General features: G+C 39.6%; 2 protein-coding genes across 2 annotated transcripts; one reads left to right on the top strand and one right to left on the bottom strand.

Moving 5' to 3' along the window:
* Positions 1-4,952: 4,952 nt before the first annotated feature.
* FLA21 (FASCICLIN-like arabinogalactan protein 21 precursor) lies at positions 4,953-6,419 on the top strand. The gene has a single exon (XM_088947653.1). The coding sequence runs from the start codon at positions 5,006-5,008 to the stop codon at positions 6,086-6,088; it is 1,083 nt and encodes a 360-aa protein (XP_088803779.1). The 5' UTR covers positions 4,953-5,005; the 3' UTR covers positions 6,089-6,419.
* Positions 6,420-9,844: 3,425 nt separating this feature from the next.
* LOC148851524 (glucuronoxylan 4-O-methyltransferase 1-like) lies at positions 9,845-11,167 on the bottom strand. Its single transcript, XM_088942533.1, has one exon. The coding sequence runs from the start codon at positions 10,964-10,966 to the stop codon at positions 10,085-10,087; it is 882 nt and encodes a 293-aa protein (XP_088798659.1). The 5' UTR covers positions 10,967-11,167; the 3' UTR covers positions 9,845-10,084.
* Between the last annotated feature and the right edge of the window lie 4,412 nt (positions 11,168-15,579).

Here is a 15,579-nt window from a genome sequence, read left to right as displayed (position 1 = left end):
GAAGATGAAGCCCCTTATAGAGATGTTTAAAGTTGTTTTGTGGATATTACATGACAATGGATGGTTATTTTTTGATAGATATTATAGGTTCTAGGTTGACTTTTTGTTGATAAAGGAATTGGTTTGTTAAAATTATCATTTTTAGCATACTAATGACCAATTGAAACTTATAAGTTACAAGGTATAATTTTTTAATTTCTTTTATGTTAAAAACTTTTATCTTGATCTTAAATTTAAAGTTTCTTACATGTTACTATAGTCTCCACAACAATAAGTGAAAAAAAAAAAAACATATTTATTTAATTTTGGAACAGAAATACAATAATTAGGCCTGGAATCTTAATATGGCCCAACCTGGGCCTATGTAGGGCCGAGGCCAGGCTTATATTTTTAGGCCCAAAATACGGGCCAGACCGAGCACGGGCCTAGCCTAAACTAGTTGTTATGAAGGCAAAGCCCGGCCAGACCCAACCCAAGCCCGACCCATGATCACCCTACTTATGGGTCAAGCCAACCCATTTTATTTTTTTGGGTCGGATAGATAAACCCATATTTATAGTTGGCTCGCTAGATAGGAGACTCACGTACAAAAGTTGATGGATTGAAATTGAGGTTAGGGTTAGATAGGGTTGAAAATGTAAACTCAACTTATTTTTAGTTGGGCTTTGGATCCTCATCTTTATTCTTTTTTATTTTATAATCATTAGATGATCTCAATAGGGACTTAAGATTGGTTTAAAACTTAAAAAAAAAGTGTATATCAATGTATCTAAAATTCTAAATATATCTAAATACATTGATACATATATAATATACCCGACATAGGGCACAGCATATCAATGTTTTAATCCTTGATCAGAGGGGATGCCAAATGACCATCTCAAGTACTCTAAATCACTATGAATTTGTTATTGTACATATAATAATGCTAAAGTTTGTGAACTTTCATTCACTAGTCTTTCACTCGATTTGGAAGGAGTACAAATATAAGGATCCGTTTGGTTCATAGTCGGAATCAGAATCGAAATCGAAATCTTTCGGAATCAGAATCGGAATAAGAAATGGGAATGGGAATCAAAATCAGTAGGAATGGGATTTCATTCCCAACGGAGAGGCGGGAAATGGCCATTCCCTCAAATGGGGGAATGTCATTTCAGCAGAAATAGGAATGAGATTCCGTTTCTGCCCAATCAAACAGATGGAGTTAAAATAGTTCATTATGATTCCGATTCCAAACCCCTATTACTGCAAACCAAATAGGGCATAAATTTGTAGAGTGTAAAACCTTGAATTTTGTATGTATTTATACTGTACATATTTATATTTGTACTCCTTTCAAACTGAGCTATAAAAACAAAAAAAAAAAAACAAAAAAGAAGAAAAAACTGAGCTAACTTGATTCCCATCTAACCTAAGTGATTGGGCTGAATTAGGTTTAGGAACGAGGTTCAACAGCAAAGATAAAAGAAATTAATTCAAAATAAAAATATATGTAAAGTGGTGTCGACCTCACTATAGGCCTGAAATCATATCTTACTTCACCAGTGGGTCTCTTTTTCTAGACAAGGTGGGTGATTGATTAAATTAAAAACCAAACTTAGCCTAGTATCCAAAATCAAATAAAAATAATAAGCCAAGGCTTGTACTGAATATAATGTCATGACTCATGAGCGAACGTCTCACCAACTCCCTTTGTTAGGCTCTTTTGACTTTTGTGGTCGAACTTATAAAGTTTAGCCATGTCAGCAACAACAACATTTGCCAATGCCAAAAGTTGGAGTCCATATTCCCCATGTGTTTTGCCCCTCTTAATGCTTCTTATTCCAAATTTCTTTGAACTCTAGGGAGCCATTTGACAACTGTTGAAATAACTTAATTGAATGATTTAATTGTTTTGTTTTTCAATGGATAAAATAGTACTATAATAAAATATTTAATAGTAGTAATGAAGACCAATAAAGGGTTTTAATTTTGCATTGTTATATTTTTAATGGTTTCCTTTAAAAGGTGCTCACACATGTGAGCTCCGTGCTGAGAGAATCCCTATTCGCCTCCCCTCTTTCCTCTTTCTATTATATATAGAACTACAAACTAATAAGTTCCTGTTCCTGTTTGGAAATGCTTATTTTTAAACATTTATGGGAAAAAATGCTTACATGCATTTGGTAAATAAGTTAAAATAAATGCCTTTGAAGAAATAAGCCTGTTGTGAATGAATTCAAATTTTTGATTTTTTTCAAGCACTTTTTGAAAAATATTTTTAAGCCATTTTGGCCTAACATGTAATATTCAAAATACTTTTTACTACCCTATTTGGAAGAAATGCTTTTTCACCAAACATAAGCATATATTTATCCAACAACCACTCCCAACCAACGACTAAGCCACTCAATTTAGTCCTCTCAAACTATTACTAAATAGTTGTAGTTATGTATATATAAAACATAGGGAATGAGTTTTAAAGTGTCAAATCTCTTACATGCGTCGGGATGACATATTGACCTATTCAAAAGAGAAACAAATGACAACAAGACAAATAAAACAAAGCATTGGTCAAGTACAAATGCCAAGAGATATTTTAGAAAATTTGTTTAACTATTAAATCCATATTACTAAGAATTACCTAACATTATCTCAAACCTCAAAAGAAATTTCACGAGTAAGGCTACGTTTGGGAGTGCTTATATTAAAAACAAGTGTTTATTCGGATATGCACTTATTGCATTTGGCACCCAGCTTTTTTTAAGTGTTTATTTTAAAAAATAAGTATTTATTTCATATTGGGCATTTAGTGGTCTTTTTCTCTGATAAGCACTTAAATAAGCAATTGTGACTCTTTTGTCCCTCGTTTTCTATACTATAAAATTTGTTTTGTTTTAAAAAAATATTTTTGCTGATTCCAAAAATAGCTATTGTTTTTTGAAACAAAACCAACTTATTTTTGCATTTCAAAACAAAAACAGAGTTCAAGATCATGTTTTTATTTTTTATTAATGTTTTCAAAAATAAATAAAAAGGAAACATTCATTTTGTAGAATACCCCTTAGGGAGCGTTCTTTTTTTTCCGGATTTTGAGAGGGGAAGAGTTGGTGAATGGGATTTTGGTTTCTATTGACCAAGAATTCCATGTTTTTTTTTTTTTTTCAGATTTATGTGGGGGACCAGGGAAAGTTTATTTTCCCAAGATAAGTGACACCCATCTCACAGGTGGGTAAATAACTTTCCCACTTAGGGGGAAGTTGTCAACACTTGAATGGGACAAAAATGTCCTTTTTAATAATGATTTTTTATGGCTAAAATGGCAATTGCTTTATTTACGTGAAAAATAAAAGAACATGGGTAAATGCACTTACCCGGATAAGTATTTCCTAGGAAAAAACTTACCCAGGTAAGTGCATTTACTTGGGTAAGTAACTTAAAGCAATCGGGGCTTGAGTGTCCATATAACTTATTGGTTACATTGTTTCAAGATTCCTTTTTGGCATTTAAAACGAGCAAGAGGAACTAGCATGTAGGAGAATTTGCCAAACGCAATGGGTAGATAGAAGGTTGTGGACCCAATGATAATGCCTTAACACCAACCATAAATGCTAAGTGAGAGATTTAGCGGTTGTCAAGAAAACTTTGGCCACTGGGGATGTTTCTTGGCACTGTTTTCAGAACCAGATTGGATTGGATGGTCGGACTGAAAAATCGGGATGATCAGTTCCGTTTTCCTCCAAAACCGTTTATCCCCCTAAAACCGTTGATTTTGGTCAACAAACCGTTGAACCGGCCGATTAACCATTCGAATGGTTTTTGATCGCTTTCCAATTTTTTACTTTTTTCGTCAGAACAGGTTGGCCGTTCAGGTCGAACAGTCGGACCGTTCAAATCGGTAACCGGAGCCCTAACCGGTTCGATCACCGGTTCAATTTTAAAAACCATGTTTTCTTGGGCATGTAGGGGTGGCAATCTGACCCGGCCCTAAAAAAAATGATCAAGTTTCAATATGACAACTTATTGGAGAGAGATGGTTGTAACTCCTCTTAGCAAGGTTCATGACTAGACCTGTTCATGGGCTAGGCTTTGCCTCTATATTAACAGAATATGCTCAGGCCCGAGCCCAACCCTCTTATAAAGCCCAAAGTTTAGGTCTGAGCTTGGGCCCTGCCAGAAATTTGGAAAAAAGATTTTTTTCCTTTTTAATTCAATTAAAGACTATTTTATTTTTATTAAAAGATCTTAAGACCTAAAAAATAATGAAAGATCTCATTATTACTTAAAAAAATAAAAAATATTATATATATATATATATATATATATTTTATTATATAATACATTATCAAATCGGACTTTTTTAAAAAAGATCGAGACCTGAGTCTATGGGCCTGAAATCCTATCAAACCCGATTTCTATCAGACTGGGCCATCGGGCTACCCCGCCCATGAATAAATCTAGTCATGACCCGGTTGAAATATCGGCCATTGGACGAGACATGTAAGGATCAATCATGCCCGGCAGATCTTTACTTGTCAATATAAATAAAGAATTTAGTTACGGATCCTGTGCGAGATGGTTGTAATTCCTCACTCCTCAGTCCTCATTGTCATTTGGTGAAGCTATAATAAAAATATTTCACACATACTGCATTATTTTGGGCCAGGGTTCGGGAACATTTTGCCCGGCCCAAGTTGCTGTCCCAGAAACAGAAATCAATTTTTAACTTCTTGATTCGGTGCTTCGAGAGAATACAATAGAACGTGTTTTATTCAATCCCAGTAGCCCAATCCTCTGATAGAATCATTACAGTTCGTTGATTATGGACTTAAGACGTAGAGTAGATGATGTACTTGAGATTTGAGATTTTCGTTGAGAAGTCAAATTCGGTAAGTCGGGCGACTCGATTTTCCATAAATTTTCCAACGGTCTGCTGGCAGTTTCCCTCCATTTTCAAGACCAAGAAACCCTTTCCTTCTTCCTCTGTTCCCTCTGGAAAATCTCTCTCTCTCTCTAACTTGCAATAATGGCAGGTTCTTGCTCGCATTGGTGGCATGCTCCAATCTATGCCACCATCTCTGTAATTCTCGCTGTTACAGCAATCTCCACATCTTATCACCCTGACACCAAAGCCCAAATCCCACACTCTGTGGGATCAGATTCACTCAACATGCACAAACTATCTCTGAGTTTGAACGCCTCTCGAGCTCTTCGAAGGGAGGGATTCAATTTCATGGCTACCATTCTTCTGATTTCCCCTGAAGAAGTTCTCCCATCTTCAGAATCCACCATCTTCGCCATCCAAGATCACGATATCTCCAACGTCTCTCTTCCTCCATGGCTGATGAAAGATCTTCTCCATTATCACACGTCACCGTCGAAGCTTTCCCTCGAAGACCTTTCTAAGAAACCTCAGGGCAGATGCATTCCGACCCTTCTTCCTGGAAAGAACTTGGCCATCACGAAGATTGACGGACAAGAAAGGAAGGTCGAAATCAATCACGTCTTGATCTCTCATCCGGATATCTTCGTTGAAGGCCCCTACTCGATTCATGGAATTCCTGGGCCTTTCACTTCGTTCGATCCGCGTGAAATCGAGCCCGACTGGGATGTCATCCGATCACCCATCTGTGATTCCAACGGCAGTCTAGTTGCGGATGCATCAGAAGCGAGAAACAGGGTGCCATGGAGTCGAATCCTCAGATTGCTGAGCTCAAATGGGTTTATTTCTTTTGCGGTTGGATTGCATGGGGTTCTTGATGGGATTCTGCGAGACAATGTGGATTTGAGTTCTGTGACAATCTTTGCTCCACCCGATTTGGCTTATGTTGGATCGCCATCACCGTTGCTGGAGACGATTGTGAGGCTCCACATACTGCCTCAGAGATATACATACAGAGAATTGTCTCTACTGCCGGAGAAAGCGTCTCTCAAGACGCTGCTACCTGATGAAGATCTACAGATAACGTCTGAAGTTAGCTTTACAGGAACTGTGTCCATTAATGGGATCAAAATCACAACGCCTGATTTTATCTCATCACAGGAGTTCATGATCCATGTGATTTCTCGAGCTCTCGAGAAGGTGAAGCTTTCGACCATATCCAGGTAGATCAGCTTCAGATTCAATTCAAGGATCAGTTTTAGCGTAATGGATTCTCGGCATTGTTCTATCACTGATTCCTTTTCGCTCTTGTGAGTTGTATGTTGTATATATAGTTGTATCTCACCTGATCCTGTGTGAATTGCGACTTCTCTCCTGTCTCCACCTTTTGTTTTTTGTTCTCTCTTTTTCTCCTCTTTCAATGTATTGGCAACCGTCTGTGGGTTAAGTTTTGTTTGGCTCATTTCTCTTTTAAGAAATGGAGCTTGGCCTCAAAAGGGGCTACATATAGTTCTGATTCAAAGTAAGAATGCATAGAATATGTAATTCCTATTCTAAATTTTGGAGTTGGAGCATGCAATCAAATAAAGATGTCTTGATCTAATTCAACTAAAGCATAATTTTGTGTGCTAATTTCAGCAGTGACCCACAGGGCTCACAACATGTTTACAATCCTTGAATTCTCAACTTTTGGATTTGAATCTGATTGTATATATTAATTGTGAAGTGTGATATGAAATTAGGTGTATTCCAATTTGAAGGTTGATGGCTCTATGCATGATACCTTTTGTTAAAATTTTCTATTAACCACAAATAGACTGTTAATTTGGATTGATAATTGGGTAGACTAACCATGATTTGTTACATCCTTGTTTAGATAGGGGTATGGAATGGTCTATTTTGATTCTAGCCATTTTGATTGAGTGAAAATGGGATTCCGATTACTATTCTTGGCAGAATGGCACTTCCCTACTATGTGAGGGAATCGGCATTCCAGCTTCCCCTTGGGAATTGTGGGAATCTCATTCGTCAGCCATTAAAAAAGACAAGTGACTTCGCACCCCCCACCCCAATCCTATTTTTCGTTACTCGATGCCAATCTTTCTTGGGAGTTGTGTATATCTTATGGATGCTGATTCCGATTCTTGCTTAAGTCAAACAGTCGGGGAATAGGAGATTCTGATTCCGGTTCTAGTTCCAATTTCACGACATTTTGATTCCAATTCTAACTTTTGTATATATTATTTATACATTCTATCTATCTATCTATATAAAACAACCAAACTGAAACCACAAATCACAATTTAGCAAAATAGGAAACCAAATCAAACCATTTTTAGATATAAACCAAACTAAACCAGAAATTTGACTTGATTCAATTTGGTTTTGAACAATAAACACCCCTAATATTTAGATTGATGATATTCGACGGATGCTTGACTTTTCTTGAGGCCCGCGGTAGTAAATTAGAATCTCCTTTGGTCCAAAATGTGAGTTTATCTTGTTGTTGGAGCTTATGTTTTACTTGTTTATTTGTTCAAGCTTCCATCCATCTATATCTATAAATGCATAGTGTCCTCATATCCATAATTCCGTATGTCTTGATTAGGGGTGAGCAAAAAAAACTGAAAAATCGAATTGACTGAAAAAATTGATCGAAACTGAACCGAAAAATTGGTTAACCAAATCGGTCGGTTCAGTTTTCGTTCGATATTCTTAAAAAACTCAAAAATTTTGGTTCAGTTTCGGTTAACCTTATAAAAAAAAAAGCGATGGTTAACCGAATTGATTGATATATATTATATATTATATTTTTATTTTTATTTTTTAAAATCAAATAAACTTGGGCGCACGCTTGTGGCATGTCCACCTTTTCAGTTTTCCCCTTTCCCAGTTTCCCCTTCTTCGAAAATCAAAACCTAAACCATTAAACCTAATAGCCTATTAGGTTTCCCCTTTCCTAGTTTCTCAGTATCCCAGTCTCCCCTTTCTCACTCTCTTAGTCTTGTCTCTTTGTCTTCCCCAATCCCCAGTTTTTCCTCCAGCGCCAGTTGTCCCCAAATTTTCCCTATGTCTCTTTCTCTCTCTAAGTCTATGTTGCCTGCCATCTTAGTCTCTACCACACCAACCATCAAGCAAATAAGCATGCAACAACACTGCAACATCGGTCATCGCCTCGCCAACAAGCACCAAGCCAACTTAGCCAATACTAGCTACAACAACCAAGCAAGACGTCGGTCGCTGCCTCAACTCCACCAGGACCGCCTCCTCCCAGGTTCTATCTCTGTCTCTCTCATCTCTCATCTTCGAAGCTCCACCACTTTTCATGCTTTCACTTTAGGCGACAACAACCACCAACTAGTTCGACACTAGCAAATCATTGGCCACCACTTTGCCCTTGTCGGCTCGCTCCTTTGCCATGCTTGTTCAAGTATTTTTCCCCTTTATTTCTTAATTTTGAGTGAAAAAAAAAAGAAAAAGAAAAACCGAACAACAGTTAACTGGTTACATCGGTTTGGTTTCAGTTCATATTTAAAAAATCGATCAAGTCGATTCGGTTAAAAAAAAAAACCCATGGTTTGGTTAACTGAATCGTGAGCACCCCAAGTCTTGATGGACCTGAATTCGAGAGCGTCACATATCACCATACATCATTTCCATGGAAAAAAAAAGTTAACAGTCTAAGTCTAACAGTTTGGACCGGTATTTTCAAAACTAGACTGGATTGGATGATTGGACCGAAAAACCAAGAATCGGTCACTTGATCAATTTTATTTCACCCAAAACCATCTTTTGGCCAAAAACCGTTGATTTCGTCAATAAATTACTGACTTGAGTGGTCGAACCATTGATCAGGCAGAATAGTTTCCTGTTCGGTGCGATTTTAAAAACCTTGGTTTGGTAGATCGCGAGACAATACAACTTCTTGTAAGCTTTCAATATTCTTATATTTGAGTTTGATTCCAAATCTATTTTTATTTCAAGCTAGGCATGTGAACTTTCAAGCCGAGCATTTAATTGGTTAAAATAAATTCAAATAATTTATCCAACTTACCTTAAGATTCAAAGTCAATTAACATTGAGTTCAAATTGAATCTGATTGAAGCATCTAATTTAATTTAAATGCACAAGAAGTATTGGTTTTATTATAATTTTAACTTGTAAATGCACAAGGGGTATTGTCCAATGTAAATGTTTTTATTATTAAAACAAAAATAATTGCCACATCAATAAATTTATATTGCTTTTGTTTTTGAATTGACAAACACCCCAAAACAACTTAAGCCCTGCTGAGGGGGGACCATGAAATAAGAAAAAAAATTCCACAATCCCAATGCAAAGAACAATATAAATAAATATTTAAGTTAAATATGTCCAACCAAAATATGATTTCGGTATAAGCCCACATGGTTTCAAATTCTCTTTATACGCCTTCCAAAACAACACAAATTCTCTTTATACGGCCAAAGTTTTCTCATTTCTATCTGGTAACCGGTAAGGTGTCTATCTGCCAAAACTAAACCTAACCCGTGAAGAAAAATGTTAACATTTTGATAATGTAATTATTCAAAGTTTTCTCATATAAGGTTGTGTTTGACTAGTTTTTTCGCGCCAAACTTTTATAGTTTTTTGGTCTTTCTGTATCAAATATAACCTCTAAATTTAAATCCGCTATCCCGAATCATTTACCAAACGGTCTTTGACTTTAAAAGATAAGACTCCAAAAAGCTTATTAAGCTACTTTAAAATCTTTTTAAATAAATTTTCCAAACAGTACCTTAATTTTTTAGAATATGTTTTCTGGGGGCGTATTCCCCTATTGTTATAAGTTTAACCCTTTCATTCCTGCTATTCCGATCCGAACTATCCACACCTCATGTTATAAATGTTAGTTGGATTATGGAATCCAGCTGCATCCTATTTCATTGGATCGATTCTATCATTAAAAATGAAATCCGATAAAAAAACCCGAATCCGATAGGATTGAATACTGTGAATCACCGAGTCAATCATGTTTCTATTATTTCGCTCATGGAAATTAACAAAAAAAAAATCCATTACAGGTACGAATCATCGTCACAATAAGATAACCAAATAAAAAAAAAAAAAGAAAGGAAGGAGCCAAGGAGCAGGTATCTATCTTCAAATGATGGGCCGGCCCATTTGCCCAACCATGAAAAAGAGAGAGGAAATTAAAAAATTGTGAGGCGAGGCGAAGCGAGGCTAAGGAGGGCAGAAGGGCCTACCAGGGTTGGCTCTGTGGCTTGGAATGGTGAAGTGCCTTAACCTTCCTTCCTGTTCCCTCATGTACCCTTCACACAGAAAAGCCTTAGAGAATTTGTCCTCCACCACCCTATCCACGTCATGCACAAACACATCCGTCTCTCCCTCCTCCCTGTTCCTAGCCATCAACCCCGCTGTGTAGATAGCATTCATCCTCCCCGGCGCATCATCGATATATCCCGTCGGCGCATCCACCATGATCAAATCCCACTCTGTCTCGAAAATCTCATCTGGGATACCCTTCAACGCGAGCCTGCACTTGGAAAATCTTGGGTCACCCACCGCCGTGCAGTCTTCTCCTTGCCCCACCTCCATCAGTTCATCTGCTTCTCTCACCTTGGTATCATACACTACATGGTACGATTCTAAGCCGGAGAACCGCTGCTTGATTTGCTCGATCCATGCCCTGTCTTCTTCCAGGAAAACTGTGCGACCGCCATGGTTGAGCGCGCTCCACATGAGGCTGTCGTGGCCCAGGCCGAAGACCAAGAATTTGCAGGGAGATTTCTTCTCTAGGACTCGGGATGTGACGGAGATCTCTCTCAGGGTTTGCTGCGGGGTGATGTTTGAGGTGGAGTAGTGTATGAGAGCCTGGGCTAGTGAGGCTGGGATGTTGGCGCAGGTTGGTGTGGAGGGAGGAGGCGGGCATGAGGAGGTTGATGATGATGAGAGCTCTTCCTTCGAGAAGGATTCCGGCTGTGCTGTGGGAGGTTGTTGGTTGGACGAAGATGAGGATCTTAGTACATAAAGGAGGAGAAAAACAATGAAGAAACCAATCAGGAGGAGCTTAACATTGAAAGGCGACTGGGTTTTGGACCTCATCTTGAATATATATTTCAGTTTGATGAAGAAGAAGAAGAAGAAGAAGAAGAAGAAGAAGAAGAAGAAGAAGAAGAAGAAGAAGAAGAAAAAAGCTGGAGATTAATTGAGAAATTGGTTCAGGAGATTGGGTCTCCTGAGTTTTGGACTTAAGGGGTGGAAGTGGCTTTATATTTTGAGTGGATCAAAACTGGTGAGGTAATAGAAGGTGGCTTTAGGAAGAAGAAAGCAGAGTTGGTAGTGGTGGTTGCTATGGCTTTGTTTTATTGGATTCTTGTGGTTGAAGCAAGTGAGATTGGATGATTGATGATGACAGCAAAGCTACTGACGCTTTAGGTGAAGAAGCAGGGCATAATCTGGTTGGTCTACGTGTTTGTTGGAACGACAGTGTATTTTTATATTCGCAGTTGCAGTTGCAGAGTAGCTTTCATGGAGACACATAACAAGGAGTCCCAGTTTCCTGTAACCACGGTTGCAGGTGTCACATGTAAAGTTAACCACCAACTAAAGAACCCGCCCAACTCATGCATCAATGATTCAGTGTATTATCAGCGGGGCCTACTTAATTAGCAGCTAAAGTAGATCGTAGGTTCATGATTGGTTTTCACAGATTATTAATCTGTCCTAGATCAAGTTTTATCACAACCCACCATCGAATATGTCCCATTTCACCATAATTTTTTTACATTATTATTCTGAGCTATTTTAACAAGATTTTCAAATAGATGAAAAAAATCCTAAATATCGATGGCCCGATCTTGATAATTAGTCTAGAGAAAAAATAGTAAAATTCTATTTGAAATCTTTGAAAATTCCCAAAATGATTTTCGAATCAGATGGCCCTGATGAAGCTGATTTTGGTGTGGATCCTCTTTTTGGTGGGACACATCAAGTGTGATGTTCTTTGAAGGAAAAGCTCTTCACACATGAGCGCCTTACAGACATATCCACCGTGCATCGGAAACATTTTACGTAAAAAATAATTATTAAATACGAAAGATATTCTCAATACATGTTAGGATGTGCGTGTAAGACGCCTGAGAGAGGCAGCAGGTGTGACGATTCTCTTTGAACATCCGCCACGTCGAAAATCATGAAAACTTTATATGGCAATTAATGATCTTAATGATGAGATTCACATAAGTTCTACCATTTTTCAAATTTTTTTTAATGATTGATTATGCCAAGTGTAAGACGCCTGAGAGGCGGCAGGTGTGACGACTCTCTTTGAACATCCACCACGTCGAAAATCATGAAAACCTTATATGGCAATTAATGATCTTGATGATGCAGATTCACATATGTTCTACCATTTTTCAAAATTTTTTTAATGATTGATTATGCCAAGTGGCCGGACGAAAGTCCAACTGAAGGACTAAACCAATTACTGTCGGAGATGCTAAAATCAACCAGGGGTTGAACCGTCCTATTCATTCAATAATCAGGCATAACCCACGTAGCAACTACGAGTCCATGATCTTAATTATTTTAAAATTTTAGATATTTTATATTAAAATTTTAGGTTAGGTTTTTATCTCATTTTTATAGATTTTTATTCGATTTATCATATTTTAAGAATGACCCACATCATTTATTATTTCATTTGAGACCATAATTTATGTTTGTATGAAAATTTTGATTTTGATTTTTTATTTCATTTAACAATTTATGCTTTTTTTTTTAACTTATGTACTAGGCATGGCAAAATACTAAGTACATGGCAACTATTATTTTATATGTGATTCGTTACTTGTATGGTAAGTTTGATTTGAGTATTTTAGGGGGGTGGAGATATTTTAAGAAGTATTAGATAATTGAGTATTTTGTGAGAGTATAGAATTATAGATGATGAGGGCGGATTTGGTCATCCAGTGAAATTGTGGCACCTTGTCACGGGGCTAATCGATGAGGCCCCGTGCGGCGTTTGATGGGGTCGAGAAAGCCTTTACACGCTTATGAGCTCACTCGACTACTTACCTCCCTAACATTAAGAAGCATCAAAAAGGTGAAAAAGCATACTACAATATTACAATAGTGCCATTGACAATCTCCCATACAAAAGTACATGCATAGCCCACCCATTACACACTTGGACACTGGAGTGGCTGTTATAGGCACGATGGATGGCACTTGATGGTGCGACAGAGAGAACACTTGTTACAGTCTCCCCCACTCAATTCAGTCTTCGTTCTCGAAGACTAGTTTTTTACTTGAGGCTCCGATCTACTGTTGATGAAGGAAGGTTCTTCAGCTGCTCCACGAAGTTTATCTTTTCCAAGGCCCGGGCATGATGATGGGTGGAAGTCTTCAATGTGTTCTGGATGGCGGGAAAACCTATGGCTAGTCTCTACGGTAAGTCCTTGCCTGGCTACTTCTAGGTAGGATTTTGGTTGCTCTAGCTTGGTGTTTGGAAGGTTTGTGGCTAGGGCTTGGTCAAAATGATATTTTGGATTGTTAGGGTGTTGGTGTAAAGGTGGTCCCTAAATGGCTTGGGTGGCACTCGCTCTCCCCATTGGTTGTGGTAGTAGATGTGGGCTAGGTTTGACACGGCCTTGGGTTTTCTGTTGGGCCCATCAGTTGCAGGCGCTTGCGAAGTCGCTTTCGTTGATGTGGTTGGCGTTGAAGCTGATGCTGATGCCGATGTTGGTGCTGACTTGGGCGTTGGCGCTGGAAATGGAACTGTCTTGGGGGTGACTTCTTCCTGGTGACGACTTCCCAACTAGTTCCAGTGTCGAGGTGAGGTACTTGATAGGGGTTTTTCCTTGCTGGCGTGGTGTTGTCTTCATGGTTGCTGGTTTCTTGGTACAATTGTAAGGCTGAAAGTTGTTTCTCAAGTATCTGCACGACTGATGAGACAGGAACCATGCAAGGGGAGTGTTCGTCTAGAATAAGCAAGCTGTTGAAGTGTGGCACAAGTGTTGCTTCCGCCTGCTTGAAGAACTCCACTCCAAGAACAACATGAAAATCATCCAAGGGAGCCACAGATAGATTGATGGGTCCTTTCCATGGTCCAACTCGAAGTTCTACTCCATGGGCCGTGCCGTCTACTGCTTTGGCCCCGGAGTTGACAACCTTGACCCACCCCGTTTGTTTAGTGGTGGCCAAGCCGAGTCGCTTGGCCTCTACAAGCGAAATGAAGTTGTGGGTGGCCCCAGTGTCCACCAAGGCTTGGGTCGGCCTCCCGCCGAGGGTGATATCTACATAACTCAGCCCCTTGTGGGCTTTGGTGGGCCGCTTGGATGTGGCCTCTTTCTTGACCATGGCGTTGATGAGTTGGAGGGCGCCTACTCTTGGCGCCGCGATGGGTTTCTCCTCATCACTCTATTCACTATCACTGAGTTTGGCGATGAGGGCAGTTATTTTCTTTCGGGTTGGACAGTCACTCGTCCAATGCTTCCCGTTGCAAAGGTAACAAGGTGCAGGAGGAGGTCTCCTAGTGGCTTCGTGGCCCTGATGGCTTGGGCTTGTCCGCAGGCACTGGCTTCTCCTTTGTAGAGGTTGATTGTTCATCACCCCCACTCAAAGTCATGGTACGTGGGCTGAATGGTGTTTGCACATCTTCCTTAGGTGTTCTCAAATCAACAATCTGCTCAACTACGACCATGGCGGTGGCGAGGTCCTCAACCCCGTGTCGTTGGAGTTTGAGCTCGGCCCATGGCTTGAGACCATCCATAAAATTGAACAGAAGATCCTTGTCTGACATGTCAGTGATCTCTAGCGTCAAGGCCAAAAACTCCTTGACATAGTCATGTAGTGATTCTTGATGTTTGAGATTCTTCATTCTCCGGCGCGCCAGGTACTCAACATTTTTTGGGTAGAACTGCCGCTTGATCTCACGCTTGAATCCAACCCAGGTGTCGATAGTGCGATTTCCACGTTCAATGTCTTGGCAACACCTATGCCACCATAACATTGCGATATCAGTCAAATACATAGCAACTGTATGCACCTGAGTTTGGTTGTCAATGATGCCAGTGGCAGAGAAATATTGCTCCAATTGCCACAAGAAATTGTCAAGCTCCCTAGCATCCCGAGCACCCGAGTAAGGTGTTGGCTCTCGGATCTTGATGTTCATGGAAGCTAGGGTGGAGGGAGTGTTAGGTGCGTTGGCCACTGCCCTCTTTAGGAGAGTCATTTCATCTCTCATCTCATCCAATTGCGCTTGAAATCTATCTAGCAAGCCCTGTAGGTTGCCTTGGGAAGGCCCAACTCCTGAATTCTGTATGGTGGTGTGCATGCCTCTGAAGGCGCCATTGAAACGTCCTTCTAGTTCCACTACTGCTTTCTCAACTGTCTCTAGGTTGAGGTGGAGTTCATCAACCCGATCTCGGGTTTCTCCCATTGTCACCTCACAACGTAGGAGGTGCATGTCCGCAGTAGCTAGTTGGTCGACTGATTTGTCGTGCTTGCTAGCTTTAGTTGTACGGCCCTTTGGGGCTTGTGACTTGGTAGGTTCGTCAAGTGGATCTTCATCAGTGTCGTGGGCTTGAGGCCGCCCACGTGGTGTGTCATCGGCAATGACACGGTTGCTCTTCATTGTGTTGATGTAGGGACAAAGACAAGGTCCAAAGTGTGTGTAGGAGCTCCTGCTCTGATACCAACTGTCACGGGGCTAA

The sequence above is a fragment of the Nelumbo lutea genome, chromosome 5 (assembly GCF_056320005.1).
Source record: "Nelumbo lutea isolate HS-2025 chromosome 5, American lotus-T2T, whole genome shotgun sequence".
Taxonomy (NCBI): Eukaryota; Viridiplantae; Streptophyta; class Magnoliopsida; order Proteales; family Nelumbonaceae; genus Nelumbo; species Nelumbo lutea.
This window is presented reverse-complemented; position numbering and strand designations above follow the sequence as displayed.